General features: G+C 35.0%; 3 protein-coding genes and 1 pseudogene across 3 annotated transcripts; all 4 read left to right on the top strand.

Moving 5' to 3' along the window:
- The first annotated feature begins 371 nt into the window (after positions 1-371).
- On the top strand, positions 372-1460 carry LOC103934970 (pentatricopeptide repeat-containing protein At1g50270-like). Its single transcript, XM_009344737.2, has one exon. It carries the CDS (start codon positions 372-374, stop codon positions 1458-1460), a length of 1089 nt encoding a protein of 362 aa, XP_009343012.2.
- Positions 1461-1558: 98 nt separating this feature from the next.
- Positions 1559-4942, top strand: LOC103961718 (putative pentatricopeptide repeat-containing protein At3g08820). The gene is made up of 2 exons (XM_048567930.1): positions 1559-2001; positions 4364-4942. The coding sequence occupies exons 1-2, from the start codon at positions 1559-1561 to the stop codon at positions 4365-4367; spliced, it is 447 nt and encodes a 148-aa protein (XP_048423887.1). The 3' UTR covers positions 4368-4942.
- Positions 4943-7217: 2275 nt separating this feature from the next.
- On the top strand, positions 7218-11925 carry LOC103961660 (beta-fructofuranosidase, insoluble isoenzyme 1). The gene is made up of 7 exons (XM_009374235.3): positions 7218-7569; positions 9425-9433; positions 9537-10390; positions 10640-10798; positions 10900-11144; positions 11386-11479; positions 11594-11925. The coding sequence occupies exons 1-7, from the start codon at positions 7371-7373 to the stop codon at positions 11780-11782; spliced, it is 1749 nt and encodes a 582-aa protein (XP_009372510.2). The 5' UTR covers positions 7218-7370; the 3' UTR covers positions 11783-11925.
- Positions 11926-12972: 1047 nt separating this feature from the next.
- Positions 12973-17225, top strand: LOC103961662 (annotated as a pseudogene).
- The last annotated feature ends 3686 nt before the right edge of the window (positions 17226-20911 follow it).

Here is a 20911-nt window from a genome sequence, read left to right as displayed (position 1 = left end):
CTTTAGATTTGGATTTTTTAATTTTAAATAAAGATCTAATGCTTCAAAAACCATGTTTCAGATCATCGTAGAAAATCCGTGACGTGCTGTCTCATTCTGAAACTACAAACTCCAAGACTGTTTGAAACATTGTCAACTCCCACAACCTTGTTATGCTCAAACCGAAAAACCAGACCTTCCTTGTCCCCAACCATGGCATCCTCAGACTCCCATTGTTCTCCACAGCTCCTGCTGTTATAGACACCACGGCTGTCCCTGCCCAACCTCCTTTTCCCCGAACTCTGGACGCCAAATTCTATGTCAACGTCCTGCTCAGCTCCAGAAACATCTTTCACATCCGACAAGTCCATGCCCAAGTGACTGCCAATGGAATGCTTCAAAACCTCACCGTTGCAAACAAGCTGCTTTATATGTACACCGAGCAGAGGGTGCTGGTTGAAGCTTATGCTCTGTTTGGTAGGATGGAGGAGAAAGATGCAGTTTCTTGGAGTGTAATGGTTGGTGGGTTTGTGAAGGCTGGTGATTTTACCAATGGTTTTGCAACATTTAGGGAGCTTATTCGAGGCGGTGTTTCGCCGGATAACTATACATTGCCTTTTGTGATTAGGGTTTGTAGGGATTTGATGGACCTGCAAATGGGCAGGTTGGTTCATGGCATTGTGTTGAAACATGGGTTGGTTTCGGATAATTTTGTTTGCGCTGCGCTCGTGGACATGTATGCAAAATGTACTGTTATCGATGATGCCCGCCAACTGTTTGATAATATGCAGAGCAGGGATCTTGTGAGTTGGACAGTGATGATTGGTGCATTTGCTGAGTGCAGGAATGCTAATGAGGCTTTGGTTTTGTTTGATCGGATGGTTGATGAAGGTCTTTTACCAGATAAGGTTGCTATGGCTACTGTTGTTAATGCTTGTGCAAAATTGGGGGCTATGCATAAAGCCAGGCTTGTTCATGATTATATATGTAGGAATAAGTTTTCGTTGGATGTGATCTTAGGAACGGCGATGATTGATATGTATGCTAAGTGCGGATGTGTTGATTCTGCTAGGGAAATTTTTGATAGGATGCACGTAAAGAATGTTATAACATGGAGTGCTATGATTGCAGCTTATGGTTATCATGGGCATGGCCGAAAAGCTATTGATATTTTTGAAATGATGTTAAGCAGTGGAGTGTCACCAAATGCAATAACTTTTATTTCACTATTATATGCTTGTAGTCATTCAGGCTTGATCGAAGAGGGTCTTTGGTTTTTCTCTTCGATGTGGGATGAATATGCTGTCAGAGCAGATGTCAAACATTATACTTGTATGGTTGATCTCTTGGGCCGTGCTGGGAGACTTGATGAGGCCTTAAAATTAGTCGAGAGCACGGCAGTTGAGAAAGATGAGGGGTTATGGGGAGCTTTTCTTGGCGCATGTAGAATCCATGGGAATGTAGACCTGGCAAAAAGGTAGTGAATTCTCTTCTTGAACTACAGCCAGAAAACGCGGGGCATTATGTATTGCTTTCAAATATATATGCACGAGAAGGTAGGTGGAAGGAAATGTCAAAAATGAGAGATCTGATGACCCAGAGGAAACTGAAGAAAATTCCGGGTTTGACTTGGATTGAAGTGGATAACAAAATTTACCAATTTAGCGTGGGCGATAGGTCTCATCCATGGTCAGAAAAGATTTATGTGATGATCAAGAGTTTGAATGAGAAGTTGGAGCTGGCTGGTTATGTCCCTGATACAAATTTTGTGTTACATGATGTTGACGAGGAAGTGAAGTTGGGTATGTTGTCTTCACATAGTGAGAAGTTGGCAATTGCATTTGGTCTTCTTGCCACTGCTGATGGAACTCCGATCAGAATTACAAAAAATCTTAGGGTTTGTGGTGACTGCCACTCGTTTATCAAGTTTGTATCGGCTATAACACAAAGGGTTATCATTGTTCGAGATGCAAATCGGTTTCACCACTTCAAAGAAGGGGCATGCTCATGTGGAGATTATTGGTAATCACATATTTGACGATAATTTAGGTTAGTTTTCCCAAAGTCAAATTAAAAAGTTGAGATTTCCTCTCTTGCTTTATTTTCCATCTTACGCAATATCAATTCACAAGACATTTAGGTTTTCAATTGTCTAGTGAGTTTATGTCTTTAATAGCACATCATATATTATACACGGATCAACTAAAAGTTTCTTGAACGACATAGATAAAATATGAAAATCTGGATTGTTCTTTACAGACGGATTTAGCCAATTTACATGATGACATCCGGTTTGTAGGCACATAATGCTTAAGTTGGAACGGGGCAATAATATTTTTCAGTCGTTTTTCTAGGGGAGCATCAGCATTAAAAAATTTAGTAGTACAATATTTTTCTTTCAATGTGAATGATAATTTTGAAAGTAAAAGAGATCGTAACAAGAAAATAATTCAAGTCTTGACATAGTTTGGTGGTTATGTTGTTCTTTTATATGTTCAGTTCTTAATTATGTTTTAAATTAGTAACAAGTTTGACATGATTATCATCTTTACTACAACTTGTGATTAAAATTTTAAGATAGTCTCCCTTCGGATATTTGGTCCCCTGATTAGAACGCGAGTGATAATATGATTGTTATTTAGTTTCGTATTGTTATTAGGATTGTTGTGTCTGTTTAACCCTTTAAGGGTTATGATTAGTATATTTTGAATCTACATTTTCTCAATAAGCATAAACTTGGAAAACATCAACTCCCATACATCGTTGTTTCCTTTGTTCTGCTTAGTCTTTTGGTTCTTGAAATGTTCCTTTTGTGTTACTCTACGTTTACCTTTCCCAACCCCATCTAGTTCCCTTGTTTCACAATGGTCCACTGAACGTCAAGACCGTGTCATCCCCTCTTCAGGAGGATGTGGACAACCTTAGAATTTACAAGTTTGCAAAACACCGTCAACCTAGCTGGGCAGGTAGGGATGTTGCCTATCCATAAGCGATCGTGTGACCATTTAGGGTACCCAACATTTAGAATGTCACAATCCATCTGTTGTGTTCCTTTGTAACTTTCGCTTTTGCACTTAAATTAATAGCAACGACAATGTGGGTGAACTTGTCATGGATGAAGGGAACCCTATAAATGTCGTCTATTAGTCGATCCTAGGCTTCTAGCTAAAGATCAAACTCGGAAACAGAACAACTCCCATCTATTTGTGTCTCACCAGCAACTGTTTTGTACTTTAACGAGACAAATACCTGCTGTAGTTAGTCAGAGAGGGACTTGAATTCAATTGAATTCTACCAAACCTAGAGGCAGTAATTACAAACCAAAGTTTTGACCCCTTCCTCAACCAGTTAGTGATAAAACAACCCAATCACTGATCCTATTTGTCGAAAACTTATATACCTAATTCTGAGGGATTGTGGAACTAATGATGCTTATCCCACCTTGTTAGCACTACTGTTATAGTCTTTTGGATCCTTAATTTTTATGATTATCCTAATTATTAGTTCAATTGATGTTCGACACAAGGAAGACAGGAATTTTCTAAGTTGCTTTCTAGCTATAAACTATGCCAATGCATGATTTAGAGAAAGAACACAAATTATGAAATATTGTATTCGAAGCTTTTGAAACCTCCATTGCTTTGAATTTGCTCTGGACAATAAAATAGCTTTTGGTACAAAAATAAAAACAAAAGTTCTGTGGTGAGACCTGCAAGCTGTTGATTCCATACATCATCTATATCAGGGTGTATTTGTGGCTGCTTTTGGAATGGCTAAAAGGTGGTTTCTGCCAACCATAAGCACTTCAGTCTATGTTTAGTAAGAAAACTTAAAATGTTTCCAAGTCACACAAACAATTTCTAGAGAAGCACTCCCAACTGCTTTTCCAGGAAGCATTTGAATGTTTAATAATAATTTCAACGTGCTTTTAAAGAAAATCACATCTAGCAGAAACCCTTATGATGAACAAAAGTGCTTATGTAAGCAGTTCCAAATGGCGACCCTAATATATAATGCCATTCCTAACTCTTCAAAATTGAATCATTTGGCCTATCTTTACACGTGTTTTATTTTTTTAATGGTAAATATATCTATTTGTAAGAATCATTGAAGGGCTGTGTTTGTCAGCTGGTATAAATGCCATACAGAAGAACAGTTTTATTTTTTTAATGGTAAATGTATCTATTTGTAAGAATTATTGAAGGGCTGTGTTTGTCAGCTGGTATAAATGCCATACAGAAGAACAGGTCTTCAATTTGGTTTGCTTTTTCTTCAACTTTTTGTTCTTGCTAGCAGTATTTTTTGTCTCCAACTTTTGGTAGTGGCTGTTTGGTGGGACTAACATGATGTGTGATGGATACTGTCTCTTATCTTTTCTTTCCAGTTGAAGGTTCTTGACAAATCTCATTTAATCTCCATCTGGCAAAGATGATGCCCTCAACTGCAATCTGCGTGTACTTTCATGAAGTTGTGTTCTGCACCTTAATGCTCTCATGACCTATCTCCCGCTCCAAAACCATGCTTGCAATGTCAACACTTTATGTCTGATAGCCAAAGGGACACAAGTGCTCAAATGCACCAAATCTGTATAGTCTCTTCCATCAATTCTATAGGCTCCCAAATATGGCCATGCATTTCACATTGAAGATCTCCATTCTTCAGAGATTGGCTCAAGTCCTATTTGCAAATTTGCTACCAAATGGTAAAGATTGTTGTACAACTTTATGTCCCATCACCAAATCTGAAAACCAAGATGGTAAAGAATACAAGTGCTCACCCAACACCACCCATTTGATAGTGGGTGGGATGGGTGCATGTCATTGTCTCTATGTGTTTGCAAATGTATATAGATATACATATAAATATGGATATATGTACAAACTAATTTTCTTTTACCTATAGAATCAAACTTGAAAGAGAAGGGTGCCCAAGAGCTTTAAAAAAATGTTATTTTTCTGCCATATCCAATATTCTTGTTTGTCTAACTCTTTTACTTCCTTTGAAACGGCTTCACTTATCTACCAATAGCATGTAAGTTGCCCCTTCCACATAATTTAGGTTTAGTTGTGCGGTGAAACCAAGCAGCCAGTTGTTAAGAGCTCATAGTTGAATTTCTTGAAAAACTGGCTTGTAAAGGAAGACCGCTCGATAACCATACTAAAATATCGCATGTGGAACAATTGAGTCGTAATAAAATTTGTATCATTATGATTAAAAATAAAACATTATTATTAAAAGGAGGAATTAGTGTTTAAAATTATTACAATAATTTAAGGAAGAAGAAATTTCAAACTCCGGGTATAAACCCAATTGTCACAAATAATTATCAAATGAAAAGACAAGCATTTCAGTTGGGTCCCTGGTGAGATGTTTGCAGGAGTTGAAGTGAGAGAATGGCTCAAGTGATGTGATTCGAATGTGCATTTGTCTTGATCGGCGAACCGGTGTGAAAGTAAGTGAACATTTTGGGTACAATTTCCTCCACAAGGGCATGTGTATGCATGTAGTTCCACTTATCTGCTCAACTTATTGCATACAAATTTTCACATGGGACAAATATTTATGTTTTTTAACGAATAAAGCATAAAACACGTATCATATATGAATTAAACTTTAGCTAAATACACAATTGGTATATTATTTCCATTGACGTGTTTAAAACCTAGCTAGCTTAAAAAAACTGTTAAAGGTTCGGAGGTCACGATGTTAATAATAGTAAAATCATTCAATATAAAAGAGATTTTAACCCGTCTTCAACTCAAGCAACTTCCTCTTACATGTTTGTTTTCATTAGATGGAGATTTGGATTTAATGTGAAAAATTAATTAAATCAGTTTGGATATTAACTGTGTGGACAAATGAAATCATTTTAATGGTAACCAAATTGCTAAACATATATATATATATATATATATATATATATTTTTTAATTTGACTTATTTTGTGAATTATGATCTACAAGAGAATATATGATAAATAGTTCCGATGATCAAAACAAATATATAAAATAAAACGTCAACATATAATCCATATACATCCTCGCTCGAAAACTCTCGTAAAGTTTAATTTATTTTTTGTTCCTTCCTTTTTATTAACTAGCAAAAAGAAATTGGAGGGTGGGGGGTGACTGCACCAGAGAAAATGGACGTCAAAAGTAAAGACTTGTATTTAATAACTAATTCTGCCCTTGTAATCCCTTCAAAATGGGTTGGAAAATCACGAAAATCACTCCTCTTCTGATCTCGATTTTGAAAGCAAATTACATTAACGTCCAGATAAGCGGACAAAATCCAACATATATCCACATAAGATAAGGACATGCATGTAGATATGATAGTGTTATCCACATATCCATTTTTCCTTTTACACTCCTCTTAGTTTTCGGCATCAAATAAATGGAAGAATATTAGTGACCAAAACTTAACAAGGGTGTGTGAGAGATAAAAATGAGTGTGGATAATATTATCCATGTGGATATTGCTGCATTTATCTCTTTATCTGACAGTCAGTTTGTTCATTGATTAGGATTTATGTTTAAACTAATACTAGAGAGACTAAATTTACAAACAAAAAAACTAAATGATGTGTCACTAATAGAAATGAGCATGTTTATCAACCCTTAATAAACCAATTATCAACTTCCATGTTATTTAGTTTCCAAAGTTATCTACAAATTTAGTCTCTTTAGCATTACCCTTTGGATTTAAAAGGTTTGAAGCAAAATATGAACCATGATTTCCAGCTGTTTTTTAGGATTTACTGAACCATTTTCATCAGAACAGCAAGCCATTACACTAACATAAAAAAATGGAAAAATTAAGTTTATTGTGATTTTCACACCGTCACATAATACAAATGAACGATAAAGTTTACATTTTTCTAGTCTAATTATACAAATAGTAGATATCATGAAAGAGTTTTGACATCCACTTCAAAAGATTTACTGCTAAAAGTGAATTAGAAACTTTAAAGCTTTAAAGCTTTAAAACGAGGATTATAATCAACTATGTTGGGATCACAATAAAAAACTTTATAAAAAAGAATATAAAGGTGGAGGCAGTGTGTGACCTTTGTGACATAAGATATTAACTTTTTACTTTTTATTATTTTTCTTTTAAATCCCCAAAACTAACCGCTCGATTAATAAGAAAGCTAATCCTTAATCCAATCCTCTCCAAACCTACCACCATCAGTTTCTCTCCCCTCCCTTTATATATCAGACTTCCTTTCATCTTTCAATGCACATTTCCTCTCTCTCTCTCTCTCTCTCTCTCTCTCTCTCTCTCTCCCCAACAAAAACCTTCTTTGTTATTAAGTATCACACTACATAAACATCCTAAGCCTGTTTCCTAATTCTCTCTGATCTGCAAAACTGCAAATTTTCTGTTCTAATGATGGATATTACAGCAATAAAGTTGCTTGTTGAAGTTATTTTTCTCGCTTGTTGTTATGTTTTTGCTATAAACAACATTACCGGAGTCGAAGCGTTGCACAATGTTTATCCCGAGTTTCAGTCTCTTGCCGCCGTTAAGGTGAAGCAAGTCCACAGAACTGCGTTTCACTTTCAACCTCCCAGAAACTGGATTAACGGTACTATATACTTACTTTGCTCTATTAATTTTTAGATTTTAGCATCATAAACCTTAATTACATTTTACAACTATATTATGATGACGAATTGACGACCATGATCATGAAATTTGGTTTTATTTTTTTCATCTGCATGCGGCTTTGATGAGCTACTCTCTCATTTCCGAGGGATCGAGTTATGAGTGTTCGTTTTGGTCATTTTCTTTTGTTGTTCAGATTTTGATTTACCCTAATTCCTTTTTGATTCAAAGCAAATGATTATCCCATGTTAAAATGCGTAAATAGTTGCTTACTTGCAATCATAGTCCGACATATATGATTGAAAGTAACTAATCACATTACGTGATTTATTTGTTCAAATTTTCTTTTGAAAACTTATTATCCTATGTATGCATGTATGATTATTTCCCTAACTGATATTTTTTTAGCATTGAGACACGCAATTAGCACATAGCACTTGCCAAAAAAGAAGAAACCAAGCATGCAATTGTGCGACCATGTAAATATGTTGGGGGATTTGAGAGTGACGTTTACACTTTACTGGCATTTGAGCTCTAGGTGTTTTTCCCTCCTCATTTTATGGCAATATAAAATTTTCCTTTTTAGTGAAAGAAAACTTGGATAGGTTCTCATCTCTTTTATGTAACAGTTTAAACCATCTTTGACCCAAAACAAAAAAATAGTTTAAACCATCTATTTGATAAACTTTTTAGGCATTCGGAACCAGATGAAGAGCTTGACCCACTAATTATTTTTTTCTGGCTTTATGAAAAAAAAAAAAAATGGTACAACAGATCCGCCATATATACATATATATAGGCCCTTTTATGCAAAAGGAATCTCCATTTTTTGAAAAAAAAATGGAGATTAGGTATGGTGGGTCACTCCATGCCGAACTTCAACAATCCAAATTATCTATTTGTAAGTCTCGATTCATAAATGATCCTTACAAAAATTTAATTTAATTGGAAACTATTTGCCTATCTAAGTATCAAAGTAAAACTTCATTGTTTCTTATATAACAAAGTATTCGTTAATTTCTTTGAATCCAATTAGATGTATTAAATATCTTCGATTTGGCTAATATTTTGTAAGAATGATCTATGAGGTGCAACTTAAAAAATAAACAGCTCGGATCATTAAAATTCGATGTGATGTGAACCCCACAACTAATCCTATTTTTATTAAAAAATGGGATCCCTTCTCCTAAAAGCTTTCTCTATGTATATATGGAAAGCTTTTAAAAGAAGGGATCCCATTTTTGATCCAAAAAGTATATTTTGATCAACATCGGACTCATATGATAAAAATATTTTGATCCAAAAAGAATACATATGACAAAATATTATCAATAAAGAGGTGGTTTGTGCTTTTTTCGGTCATTCATTTATGTGTCCTGATAAATAGCCGATCTGGTCGGTTCAGAGCACAGGCTTCATGTGTTATTTCTAAAGTTCTGGTCTTTGTTGTAATTATTCTGTAAATTTTGACCCTAAAAACAAAAAAATATTCTAAATTTCACTTGATGTTCTAGATCTGCTCAGTCAGACTCATTATGTTTATTCTTTGTAAAGATCTGAAAACCCAGTTAAACTGCGGCAGCGCAATAAATACATAATGTTAGATATGAAATACATGTTGATGTGTGGGGTTATTAGTTGATATTCCGTTTGTAGAGTATATTAATGTAAAAACAAAATGAATACAATTAAATGGAATAGTAAATCTACGTGACAGTATTTTGAATATGCTGAAAATCTAGTCGTTGATGTTTTATTACAGTCACTGACATTTTAATTGTTTTACCTTTTTTCTTAAATTCGACGGCTGCCCACAAACGAATTAACACCAAAAGACCCCAATGGTGAGTTCTTCATTCCTCCCAACATTGAAATGTTGCAACCCTTTCATTCAATTAACAGTTGTTGTTTTGATTAACTTCTTAATTATTTTCTTAATTTGTTCAGGACCTATGTATTTTGGTGGTCTCTACCACTTGTTCTATCAGTACAATCCTGAAGGGGCTGTGTGGGGAAACATTGTTTGGGCCCATTCAGTGTCCAAAGACCTCATCAATTGGGAAGCCCTGGAGCCAGCCATATACCCATCCAAGCCCTTTGACGTAAATGGGTGTTGGTCCGGATCCGCCACTGTTCTCCCGGGTAACAAGCCCATTATACTATACACCGGCATCGACTCCCAAAACCGGCAAGTTCAAAACTATGCTATCCCGGAAAATGCGTCGGACCCCTATCTCCGTAAATGGATTAAGCCCGATAACAACCCGCTCGTGATTCCGGACGCAGGTATCAACGCCACTGCGTTCCGAGACCCGACAACGGCTTGGTGGGGTAATGGACATTGGAAGATGTTGGTGGGAGGCAAAAGGAAGCATAGAGGAATGGCCTATTTGTATAGGAGCAAGGATTTTGTGCATTGGGTGAAGGCCCATCATCCTCTCCACTCTGCTCCCCAAACGGGTATGTGGGAGTGCCCCGATTTTTACCCGGTTCCATTGGTTGGAAAATTAGGGTTGGACACATCAAAAGTTGGTCGAGATGTGAAACATGTGTTGAAAGTGAGCCTTGATGAGACTAGGTATGAGTACTACACAGTTGGAACATATTTTCCTGAGAAAGATAGGTATGTTCCTGACAAAGAATTGGTGGATGGTTGGAGTGGATTGAGATATGACTATGGTAACTTTTATGCATCCAAAACTTTCTTTGATCCTGCAAAGAAGAGGAGAATTTTGTGGGCTTGGGCTAATGAATCTGATACAGCTAGCAATGATGCTGCTAAGGGATGGGCCGGAATTCAGGTAAAATAGTTGCATAAAAATATTTATATCGATTACGTTATTGATCGCATTTGTTGATCACATTGTTGATTTCTTTCCTTTATCAACTTGAAACGCATGCAAGTGATTTCACCTATGTAAGAGCTCTTGTCAACAGTGTGATTAGTAAATATGTCAGGCCTATTGTTGATTCTGATTTGTAAAGGATTTCTTTTTTTCAAGCAATATGTGCAAGTATTGAGATCTTTTGTTTGGGGTTTACTTGTACAGACAATTCCAAGGGATGTGTGGCTTAGTCCTGATGGTAAACAATTGCTACAATGGCCTGTTGTAGAATTAGAAACATTACGAGGGAAAAAGGTGGGCATCAACAAGCAAATTCTCAAGCAGGGAGATCATGTTGAAGTCGAAGGAATAACTGCTGCTCAGGTTTGATCCTCTTAAAACCTAGAATTCTTTTTTTTTTTTTTTTTTTTTTTTTAAATTTGTGCAACTCGTTTTTTTGAACATGTTGATGAACGCTCTTGCAGGCTGATGTTGAAGTGATTTTTTCACTTCCGAGTTTGGCCAAGGCTGAAGAATTTAACCCTAGCTGGAGTAACCTTGATGCCCAAACACTCTGTGGTAAAAAGGGTTCAAAAATCCAAGGTGGAATTGGTCCTTTTGGACTCTTGACATTAGCTTCAAAAAACCTAGAGGAATTCACTCCTGTCTTCTTTAGGGTTTTCAAAGCTAAAGGCAGACACGTGGTTCTCATGTGCTCTGATGCAACAAGGTATGTGTCATTTGATTTGCCCAAGTTCTTTCTCATTTTGGTTACAAAGGAGTGTTTTCGAACCATGTATCTCTAGCCTACTTCTGCTCATCACCCTAACCACTCTTATTAACTGGCTAACCCCACTAGCTTTTTGTTTAGGCACTATCTAACCACCATGCAATTCTTAACTTGGTCCTTTTTTGTTGGGAAACATTGTGATTAATTTTTGGTATTGTTTTTCCATTTTTGTTTGGGACAGTTCATCTTTGCAGGACAACCTGTACAGACCATCATTTGCTGGCTTTGTAGATGTAGATTTATCTCACTCTAAGAAGCTTTCCCTCAGGAGTTTGGTAAGTACCTAATTGGAATAAGGTCATTTACAATCTGTAACTCTTTTATTTATTTAATCAAATGGATATAATTAATCACTAATTATTGTTTTTCATTTTGGTCTTTAACTACAGATTGATCATTCTGTTGTTGAAAGTTACGGAGCTGGAGGGAAAACATGCATCACATCTAGGGTTTACCCGACTCTAGCGGTAAACAACGGTGCTCACTTGTATGTGTTCAACAATGGGACTCAGCCTGTTACTGCGGAGAGTCTCAATGCATGGAGTATGAATGCTCCCACGATGAACAAGCGGATTTAGGGTGTAGAGAGAAGAGAAAATGATTAGAATATTGTAATGAAGGATGTATCAGTCATGAAGTTGCTGTCGCTGATGCTTAAGGTTTTACTGGTACTTGTACACATTTTATCATAAAAAATAATTTTATATTTAATTAAGGTGCACACCTTCTATCAAATGTCCTCAAATTAAGAAATTAAGGATATAGAGAAGAGATTTAGCCTAAATGTCAGAGTGCCTAATTAAGGTGATAGTTTGGATTGAAAGCCAGACTGATTATTTTAAGACAGTATAGGAGGTTTTGTGAACTTGTAATCTAATGTGCGACGCAACTAATTAATCCACATGGATACCCCTGTTAATTTTCAAGACAGAAATTAATCTGTTATACTTTGCATTATTTTGCTTAAAATGTAGTGACACCATTGTTCATAAAGACATCTAAAAGACTACCACTCTCATCTAAAACATCCAAATTTAACAGAATATCCATTAGAAAGGGTAATCCAGGTCAACCGTTGCACATCCCTAGTTTTGATGGTTGTGATTCATGTTACAAGATCTTAGATTTCCATATATGTTAATTCTTACATTATCTTATACTAATTATTTCATAAGGCAACCAATAAAATTTTTATATAGGCATCCTACTTTTTGTGGCAACTATGAAAACAATTGACATAAATATAACTAGTTATATGCCCATACGTTGTACGTGTGTAATTAAATTTTCTATTATTTATTATAAAAATATTTACATCACTTTTTTTAAGAAAAAGAAAACTAAAAAAAATAGAAATAAAATTGGGCGTGGAACTTGGAAGAAGGGGTGAGAGAGTTGATGAAGTGGGAGACGTGGGTTTGGAAAACCTTCTTAATTTTTAAATAGGGTGTGCTGTGATTACTTGGCTGTGAGGTTTGTTTAAAAAATAACAAAATTTGTGTTGTATGTAATTACTAAATTGCCCATGTATTTTATTTTTGTTTAGTTTTGATGGGATGGTTAGAATAATACTTTTGTAGAGTTTTGATTGACAAATAAGATTCCTTAATAGGTAATTTAGATTTAGATATTAGCGTTTCGAAATAATAAAATAAAAATGAACAAAGAAAACGATTAAAAACATATAGCACCAAATTAACGAATGCTCCCCCCATTTCTATATTGTTAAAACAGTTGACACTAGCGTTTCAAATAGCACCAAATTAACGAATGCGCAACCGCTTTTATATATACAGTTTAGATGAAAAAAAGGGAAACGCAGAAATAAGTTGTTGGATCGGATAAAATGCACAACTCTATCAATTCTACTCACAAAATGGCAGCCAAAATTGATGCAACATCGGGATCATACGAACGCATGAAAGAAGTGAAAGAATTCGACGATTCGAATATGGGAGTCAAAGGCTCTCCGATTCAGGCATCACTGTCATCCCTCAGATTTTTGTCCACGACCCTCAAACCTTATCAGATCTCAAACCCTCATCCAAAAACACCACCACCACCATTCCCACCATCGACCTTTCTCACATCAACTCAGCCGCCCACCGCCCCAAAATCGTTGACCAAGTGAAATCCGCCGCCAATACCTTTGGCTTCTTCCAAGTCACCAACCATGGGGTGCCGGTCTCCGTTTTGGATGCAACGATCACCGCTGTCAAATCGTTCCACGAGCTGCCGCAGGAGGACAGAGCCAAGTACTACAAGCGAAATGAAGGAAAGGGAGTCATGTACGCTAGCAATGCCGACTTGTACCGCACATCAGCCGCCAGCTGGCGTGATTCTCTACAAGTGTGGATGAGCCCGGAGAGGGCCAAGGCCGAGGAGGTACCTGAGGCGTGTCGGGAAGAGTTGTTTGCTTGGGATCTGCATGCAACCAAGGTGGCGGATGACGTGTTTGAGTTGCTTTCGGAAGGGTTAGGGTTGGAGGGAAAGAGATTTAAGGAGTTAACATTTTCGGATAACAGGTTTCTGGTGGGGCATTGCTATCCTTCTTGTCCCCAGCCTGATCGGACCATGGGGATTACGGCGCATACTGATGTTACGGCTCTGACGGTTCTGTTGCGGAACCATGTACCTGGGTTGCAAGTTAGGCATGAGAATGAGTGGCTGGATGTGAAGACTGTGCCTGGAGGTTTGATTATTAACGTTGGAGACTTGCTTCAGGTAAATCCAATATGACAATAATATCATGTTCATATTTTCTCCTGCATGAACTGGTTCTTTAAGGGAGGAATCTCCATTTTTGTTTTTAAATGATAATTAGTTGTGAGATCTATTCCACATCGAATTTCAACCATCTAAAACCGTCTATTTTGCAAGTATCATCCTTACAAAAATTCAATTAAATCTGAACCTTTTGCCTATTTGATTGTTATAATGAAATTTCTATGTTTCTTAGAACTTAATGTTGTCAAATTTTTTTAGCTCAACTAGATGTCTGTATATTGCCGATTTGGCCAATATTTTGTAAGGATGATTTATAAGATGCAACTTGAAAATGGATTAGTTGTGGTACCCTTTAACATCTATGAGGTCCAACTTGAAAAATAAATCCAATTAGGATTGTTGAAGTTCGATTTGGTGTGGATCCCACAACTAAACCTTATTTTTTGAGAAAAATGGAGATTCCTTCTCTTAAAGACTCTGTATGTGTGTGATATATATATATATATATATATATATATATATATTCATAGTTTGTGATATCCTCTAAATTTACTTTCTATCATATGACTTATCAAATATCTGATAAGGTAGGTTCTAAGAGTAATATCCAAAATGGGTATTCTTTGCATGTACGCTATTGGAAATTGGAATAAAAATATGCATAGAGGATACAGTATAGATTTTTCTATTTTCACTTAGACAAAAATTAGTTAGTTTCATGGGGAAAATGAAAAACATTGTGGAGTTTCTATCTTCATTTTTCTGTTTTGTTTTATAGAAAGTAGTTAAGTTGATATGCTAAGTCAAGTGGAGATCCATATTAATGCAGTCAATATTAAATATATATATATATAATGGTTTCTTTTAAGAAAGCTTTAATGAAAAGGGCTTGAGCCAACAAATATTTAACCAAAAACCATCTCAAAATATTATTTAATCAAAATGGCTCAAAGTTTAATAAAAAAAACCATCCAAAACTATTGTCCACGCGCCAACAAATATTCTACCGAGTCCATGCACCACCATAAGGACCAAAACTATTGGCACTATCTTGGGAATGTCTCCGCCTCCTCATCTTCTTTTTCCCTTCGTCCTTCCTTGAGCCACTTTCCTCATGCCTGCTCTTCTTTTTCCTTGAGCCATTTTCTTTATATCTGATCTTCTTCCCCACCTCCCCATTTTCTTTTCCCTTCTTACTTGACTTCTCTTTAAATGAAGCTCTCTTCTTCTTTCTTGATGATTGCCCACTATCACCTGCAGCAGAATCATGTCCCCCACAGCAGGGGATCATCTTCATCATCTAATTGCCAATTGCCCGGTAATTCTCCATTTTCAAAAACAACCAAATCAAAGTTGAAAAATGAAGCATTCATCAGAACAAAGCAGCCAAAACAAGTTCAAAGAAGTTTAATGGCAAAAACCGATGAAAAAGTGTTTGAAAATAAAAAGAATCAAAACATAACACTGTTTCTGGAAAAAAAAAAAAAAAAAAAAAAAAACTCAGATACAGTGTTTGTTTTGTCTGTGCACAAACAAACACTGTATCAGGAAAGAAAAGAACCAAAATCCAGAAATAGTGACTTAAATTCCAGAAACAGTGACTTAAATTTCAGAAACTCCAGAAATAGTGACTTAAATTCTAGAAAATCCCGAAACAGTGACTTAAATTCCAGAAATAATGAATTAAATTCCAGAAACAGTGACTTAATTCCAGAAACAGTCTATGTTTTAACCTTTGACTGTTTCTTTTCTTTCATGCATCAATTGATTATATCTAAGAAATATGGTGCTTATTTTGCTTTGAATCCAAATACAATGAATTTCACTATTTCTTTTCTAGCTTACATTTAATTAAGAAACAATGACTTAGATTCCAGAAACAGTAACTTAGATTTCCAGAAACAATGACTTAGATTCCAGAAACAATGTTATTTAAAATCCATAAACAGTGACATATTGTTATTATTGAATAACATGCAGATTTCAAATCTATTTTCTGAAGAAACAAACGATGAAAACTTATAGTTGGGCCATTTATCCATTAACAACGAAAATCTGGAATCAACCTAAAAAAGTTAGGGGTAAAATTGACAAATCATAATTTATTATAGTTGGGCAATTTTTCGTTGGACTACTTTAATATGGGCCTTATACTAATCATTAAACAAAACTTATAACATGGTTTTTTTTATTAAAATTAAAAGTTTTCAAGCCATTTTCATTAGTTTTCCTTTCTTTTAATGAATATCGTACCGTTTCTCAAAACAAAAAATAAACGTTATTTAAAAATTTCTCTTGTTTTTTCATTTAATAAAGGTGCGTGATCAATGATGTATATCTTAAGAGTTGAGATTTATAATATAATGACCATAATTTTTTTTTAAAATTTTTAATAAAGGTGCGTGATCAATGATGAATGTCTAGTTAGTTGACTTGAAATTTTTAATGGCCATACTTTGTCTTTATATCGATTGTTTATTTCTTTTTTCTTTATTTCAACTATATATTTTTGAGTAATGTTATTCTTACCATAATTCTTTACCATCTTAGGTGACAGATGAGTTGAACAATCTACATCATTTAATTTCAATCTTTTTATTAGTTAAAACACTTAAATAATCTTAGGTGGAATGTGGAGACTTCTCGTATACCACAATCATCATTTAATCAACAATCTTTTTATTAATTATTGATTAACATTTTGATTAAATGTTAATTAATTTGGGAGTCTTAACGAAAAGTCCAAGGTACTGTTCACTTTAACGAAAAATTATATGTTTACACTAAAAAATCAATCCTAGTACTATTCACTTTACCTTTTATTTGTCCTTATCATTAAAACTCAAAGTTTTCAAGCCATTTTTATTAGTTTTCCTAATTAATTTAGATGATGTGGCTGTTTAACTCATCTGCCACCTAAGATAGTAAAGAAATGTGGTATAAAATTTTGATAAAAATAGCATTATTGTATATTTTTGCGTCCAATCAAGATTAATTAATACTTTAATTATTGTGTTTTGTGTGAGGGTTTAGATCATCTCCAATGGGGAGTATAAAAGTGTGCAGCACAGGGTGTTGACCAACTCATGGAAAGAAGCTCGAATCTCCGTTGTGATGTTTTTTTACCATACCAAATGGAGAGAAAATAATTACTATGGACCTCTTCCTGAGCTTTTGTCACCAGAGAAACCACCAATCTATCGAGACTTCACTAAACATGAAATAGTTGAAAATTACTATAGCAAAGGATTAGATAGCAAATCTTTCATTGACAAAGTCACAATAAAAAACTAAGAGATGGGTTAATCTCTTTCCACCATGTTTTTAGTTTATAGGAGTGATGCTAGGGATAAAAAATATGAATATCTCTGGGTATTTTCATATGTATTTGATTCGTTTGCAACATGCTTTTGAATTCGTCAGCTGGTTATAAGACTTGTGCGACAATCATGGGAATAGGACCTCATTGGAATAAGGGCACAACACTTTTTCACCATTGTGGTAAAGAATCACTTGTTGTTATTATGTTTTTTAGTTTCTCTGTTCATTGTATATTGTACTTTTAAATTAAATTCTTCTGATTCGTGCATTTGTCCGTTCTTTTCAAGTACATTCAATTTTTGTGAATGTATGGATGTCTAACGGAAATACTAAGAATTCGTATACTTTGAAAGATATGTTAAATTTATTTTAGAGAACTTTATTACAAATTTTTGTATTTTTTTATGTTTTAGTATACAAATTGTCGTATATTTTATATAGCTCTTTAGAAGTCTTAATTAATTTTTTCTTCAAAAGTTTGATTTTGTGAACCAAAGCAACTTGTAGAAAAAAACTATTACAGCCAAACTTTAGGCGACGACGCAGTTTTCATCGACTAAGTTCTCTGTGCATGACAAATTAAGGGATTCGTCGCGCTAAATCGTCATGGCAAAAAGATAATAATAAAACTTTAGGTGACGAAGAATTTTATCATGCAACAGACGTTTACACAACGAACTATATATATTTTGTTGCACAATTTCTGAAGAAAAGAAAACACGTTAAACAGAATTCTTCGTTGCACAAAGTCTCTAAAATGGAAGAATTGGCCCCGCCGGGGGGGGGGGGGGGTTGGTGTGGCCATGGGCAAGGTGAAATTTTCCGTAGCCTCTCTGGATCCCCTAATTGCGTTTTGCCACCAGTTGTTCCTCTTTTTTAAGAAAAAAAAAGTATGTGACAATTTTACTCTAAAAAATTGCTACTGGTACCATTCATTTACAACACATTTTTATCCTTTTGATTAAAATTCAAAGTTTTCAAGTTTTTTTCATTAGTTTTCTTTTAAAATAATGGCCTGCAAACAAAGGAAAAAAATTATGCGTAGGCAAGAAACAGAGAATATGATCAACTAATATTAATATAGACTATAGTTTCGAATCTTTGATGTAAAAAACTAAAGGCTTTGTATTTCTTGGATTAAAGTTAACTCGTAACCAATACAATTACAAATTCAAGTTGACAGTGGTATTATAAAATTGATGGTAAAGATTTACAGGAAGAAACAATTTCAGAATAGCCCCAAGCCTAGAGAAGTGTTTCGAACCGTGAATCTCTACCCTGCCTCTTGTCACCCTAACCACTCTCATTAGCTGGCTAACCCCAGTGGCTTTTTGCCTGAGCAGTATCTAATCACCATGGAATTGTTAATTTTGTTCCTCTTTTCTTGGGAAACCTTATAATTAATTTTTGGGATTGTTCTTCGATTTTTTTTTAGGCTTTTCAGCTAAAATAGTCTTTGATATTTGTATAACTCATCATTTTAGTTTCTGAGATTCGAAATCGATAGAATTGGTCATTAAGTTTGTCCACAATCAATCATTTTGGTCATTACATATAAAATCTCTATAAAATAAGGATAAAATGACAAAAATACCCTCAATTTTGTTAAATCATTTGAGCCTATTGTTTATTATATTGAGGGTAATTTTGTCATTTTGATCATTATTTAACATAATTTTTCACTAAATGACTAAAGTGATTGATGATAGACAATCTCAAGGACCTCTGTTATCGATTTCAAATCTCAATGATCAAAAAGAGAAGTTAGATAAATCTCATAGACCAGTTTAACTTAAAAAACCATTTTTTTAAGGTGGTAGTTGGGATTGGAAGTCAGATTGATTTTTTTAAGGGTTTCATCATTACGTCAACAATGTCAAAAGAGGACAGGCATGTGAAAAGGGAATATATCTTGGCTGGGTAAACCACTCGAAAGAGACGATGGCCTCGAAGCTTCTCAGTAAGATGGGCCACGAACTTGCAAGCTACAGCGTGCAATCCAATGTGCGACGTTCTCGACACTTCCAATCCAATCCACATCATTAACCTGTTAATTTTCAAGACAGAAATTGACATGGTGCTACCGCACTTGAAGTTAGGGCTGGGTTCGGTTCTTAACGGTTCGGTTTTTTCTTAAAACCGAAACCGAACCGAAATTTCGGTTTGGTTCGGTTCGGTTCAATTTTTTTTCGGTTTTTCTCGGTTCGGTTTTTTTTCGGTTTGGTTTTTCTCGGTTCGGTTTCGGTTTTTTTTCGGTTTTTTTTTTTTTTTTTTTCCCTCCAAAATTGAAAAAAAAATGGAAATATGAAAGTTCACATTCAAAGTCACTTCTTCATAGTCATCCACATGAAAACCTGCAAGTATGAAATCAATTTTACACATCTACATTTGAAGTGGTACTACTATCATAACCTTAGAGACCATATTCAACAACAAAACCACAATGAGAATCCAAAGTTTAAGTCTTCTAAGTTCCAACTAAATTTGTGGATCCACCATGAGTAAGAGGAGTTTGTTGAGTTGCCACCATGGGGGGTTGAGGTGGAGTTGATTCACCAACAATGTCCTTCAAAAATAAGAGTAAGAATCATTACAATTAATTATTAAATAAATTGAGACATAAGAACCATGGAGAAAGTATAGAGATGACAACTTACTTGCGATGGAGTAGAAGTAGATGAGTTTATTTTTTCACGGGAGCTATTTGATGATCTCATTGAGTTTGAGCTTGAGCTCGAGGCCTTTGATGCACTTGACTTCATCTAATTAAGATACAAAACATATAATAAGCAAAGGTACGATTCACATGCAAAAGCTATGAATGCACATAATAAAGAGTGTGACATTTGTGTTCCAATACCATTCTCTTAACCAAACCCTTAACCATGACATATAACAAATAGATTAACTCATGCACAAAAAATCAATAAATTCAGTAAAAACTGAAGGCAGGGAGTAAATTCAAACAATTGAGAAACATACATGAAGCAACACGTGGAGAAAAAGTAAAAAAATTGAGTAAAAACGAAAGGAAAAAATAAATGCAAACAATTGAATAATATACACACACACACACACACAACAGATAGAACATAGAAGCATGCAGAGAGAAGCGGTAAAAATCTCTTAACTTATTTGATTATCTTGAAAACCCATCAGGTAAAAATATGTTCGAAAATCTGGTCTTCATATATAAAAATATGTTCGAAAATCTGCCATCTTAGTCGAAAAATATTTTCTTTAGCTCTGTTGTTATGCTTTATGCTGCTAAAATAATAGCTAATATCATGAAAAAACGGGCATTAGCCTACGATCTTCTAGCATCCTACATACCATTATCTTATAAAATTAGAGGACAAGGAAAACAGACACTGGACAGAGAGTATACATAAAAATTAATCAGAACTAGATAAACCTCCATCGCATAGCAGACTAAAACACACGAATTTACTAAGCCGGAAGAAAAATGCATTCCTCTTTGTCCTTACCCCTAGACTTGCATCATTTTCTAGGATGAGCAAATACTTCACCCATCAAAAGCAAGTTACTGAGAAGAAGCACTTATGCTCTTAGAGAAAAGCTGCTCAACTTAATTTCACCCCCCACCAAACCAACCAAGAAGCACAACCCAGAAACCTATAAATAAATTACTGGTACAA

The sequence above is a fragment of a genome, unplaced genomic scaffold (genome assembly GCF_019419815.1).
Source record: "Pyrus x bretschneideri cultivar Hongxiangsu unplaced genomic scaffold, Pyrus_bretschneideri_v1 Contig47, whole genome shotgun sequence".
Classification (NCBI taxonomy): domain Eukaryota; kingdom Viridiplantae; phylum Streptophyta; class Magnoliopsida; order Rosales; family Rosaceae; genus Pyrus; species Pyrus x bretschneideri.
This window is presented reverse-complemented; position numbering and strand designations above follow the sequence as displayed.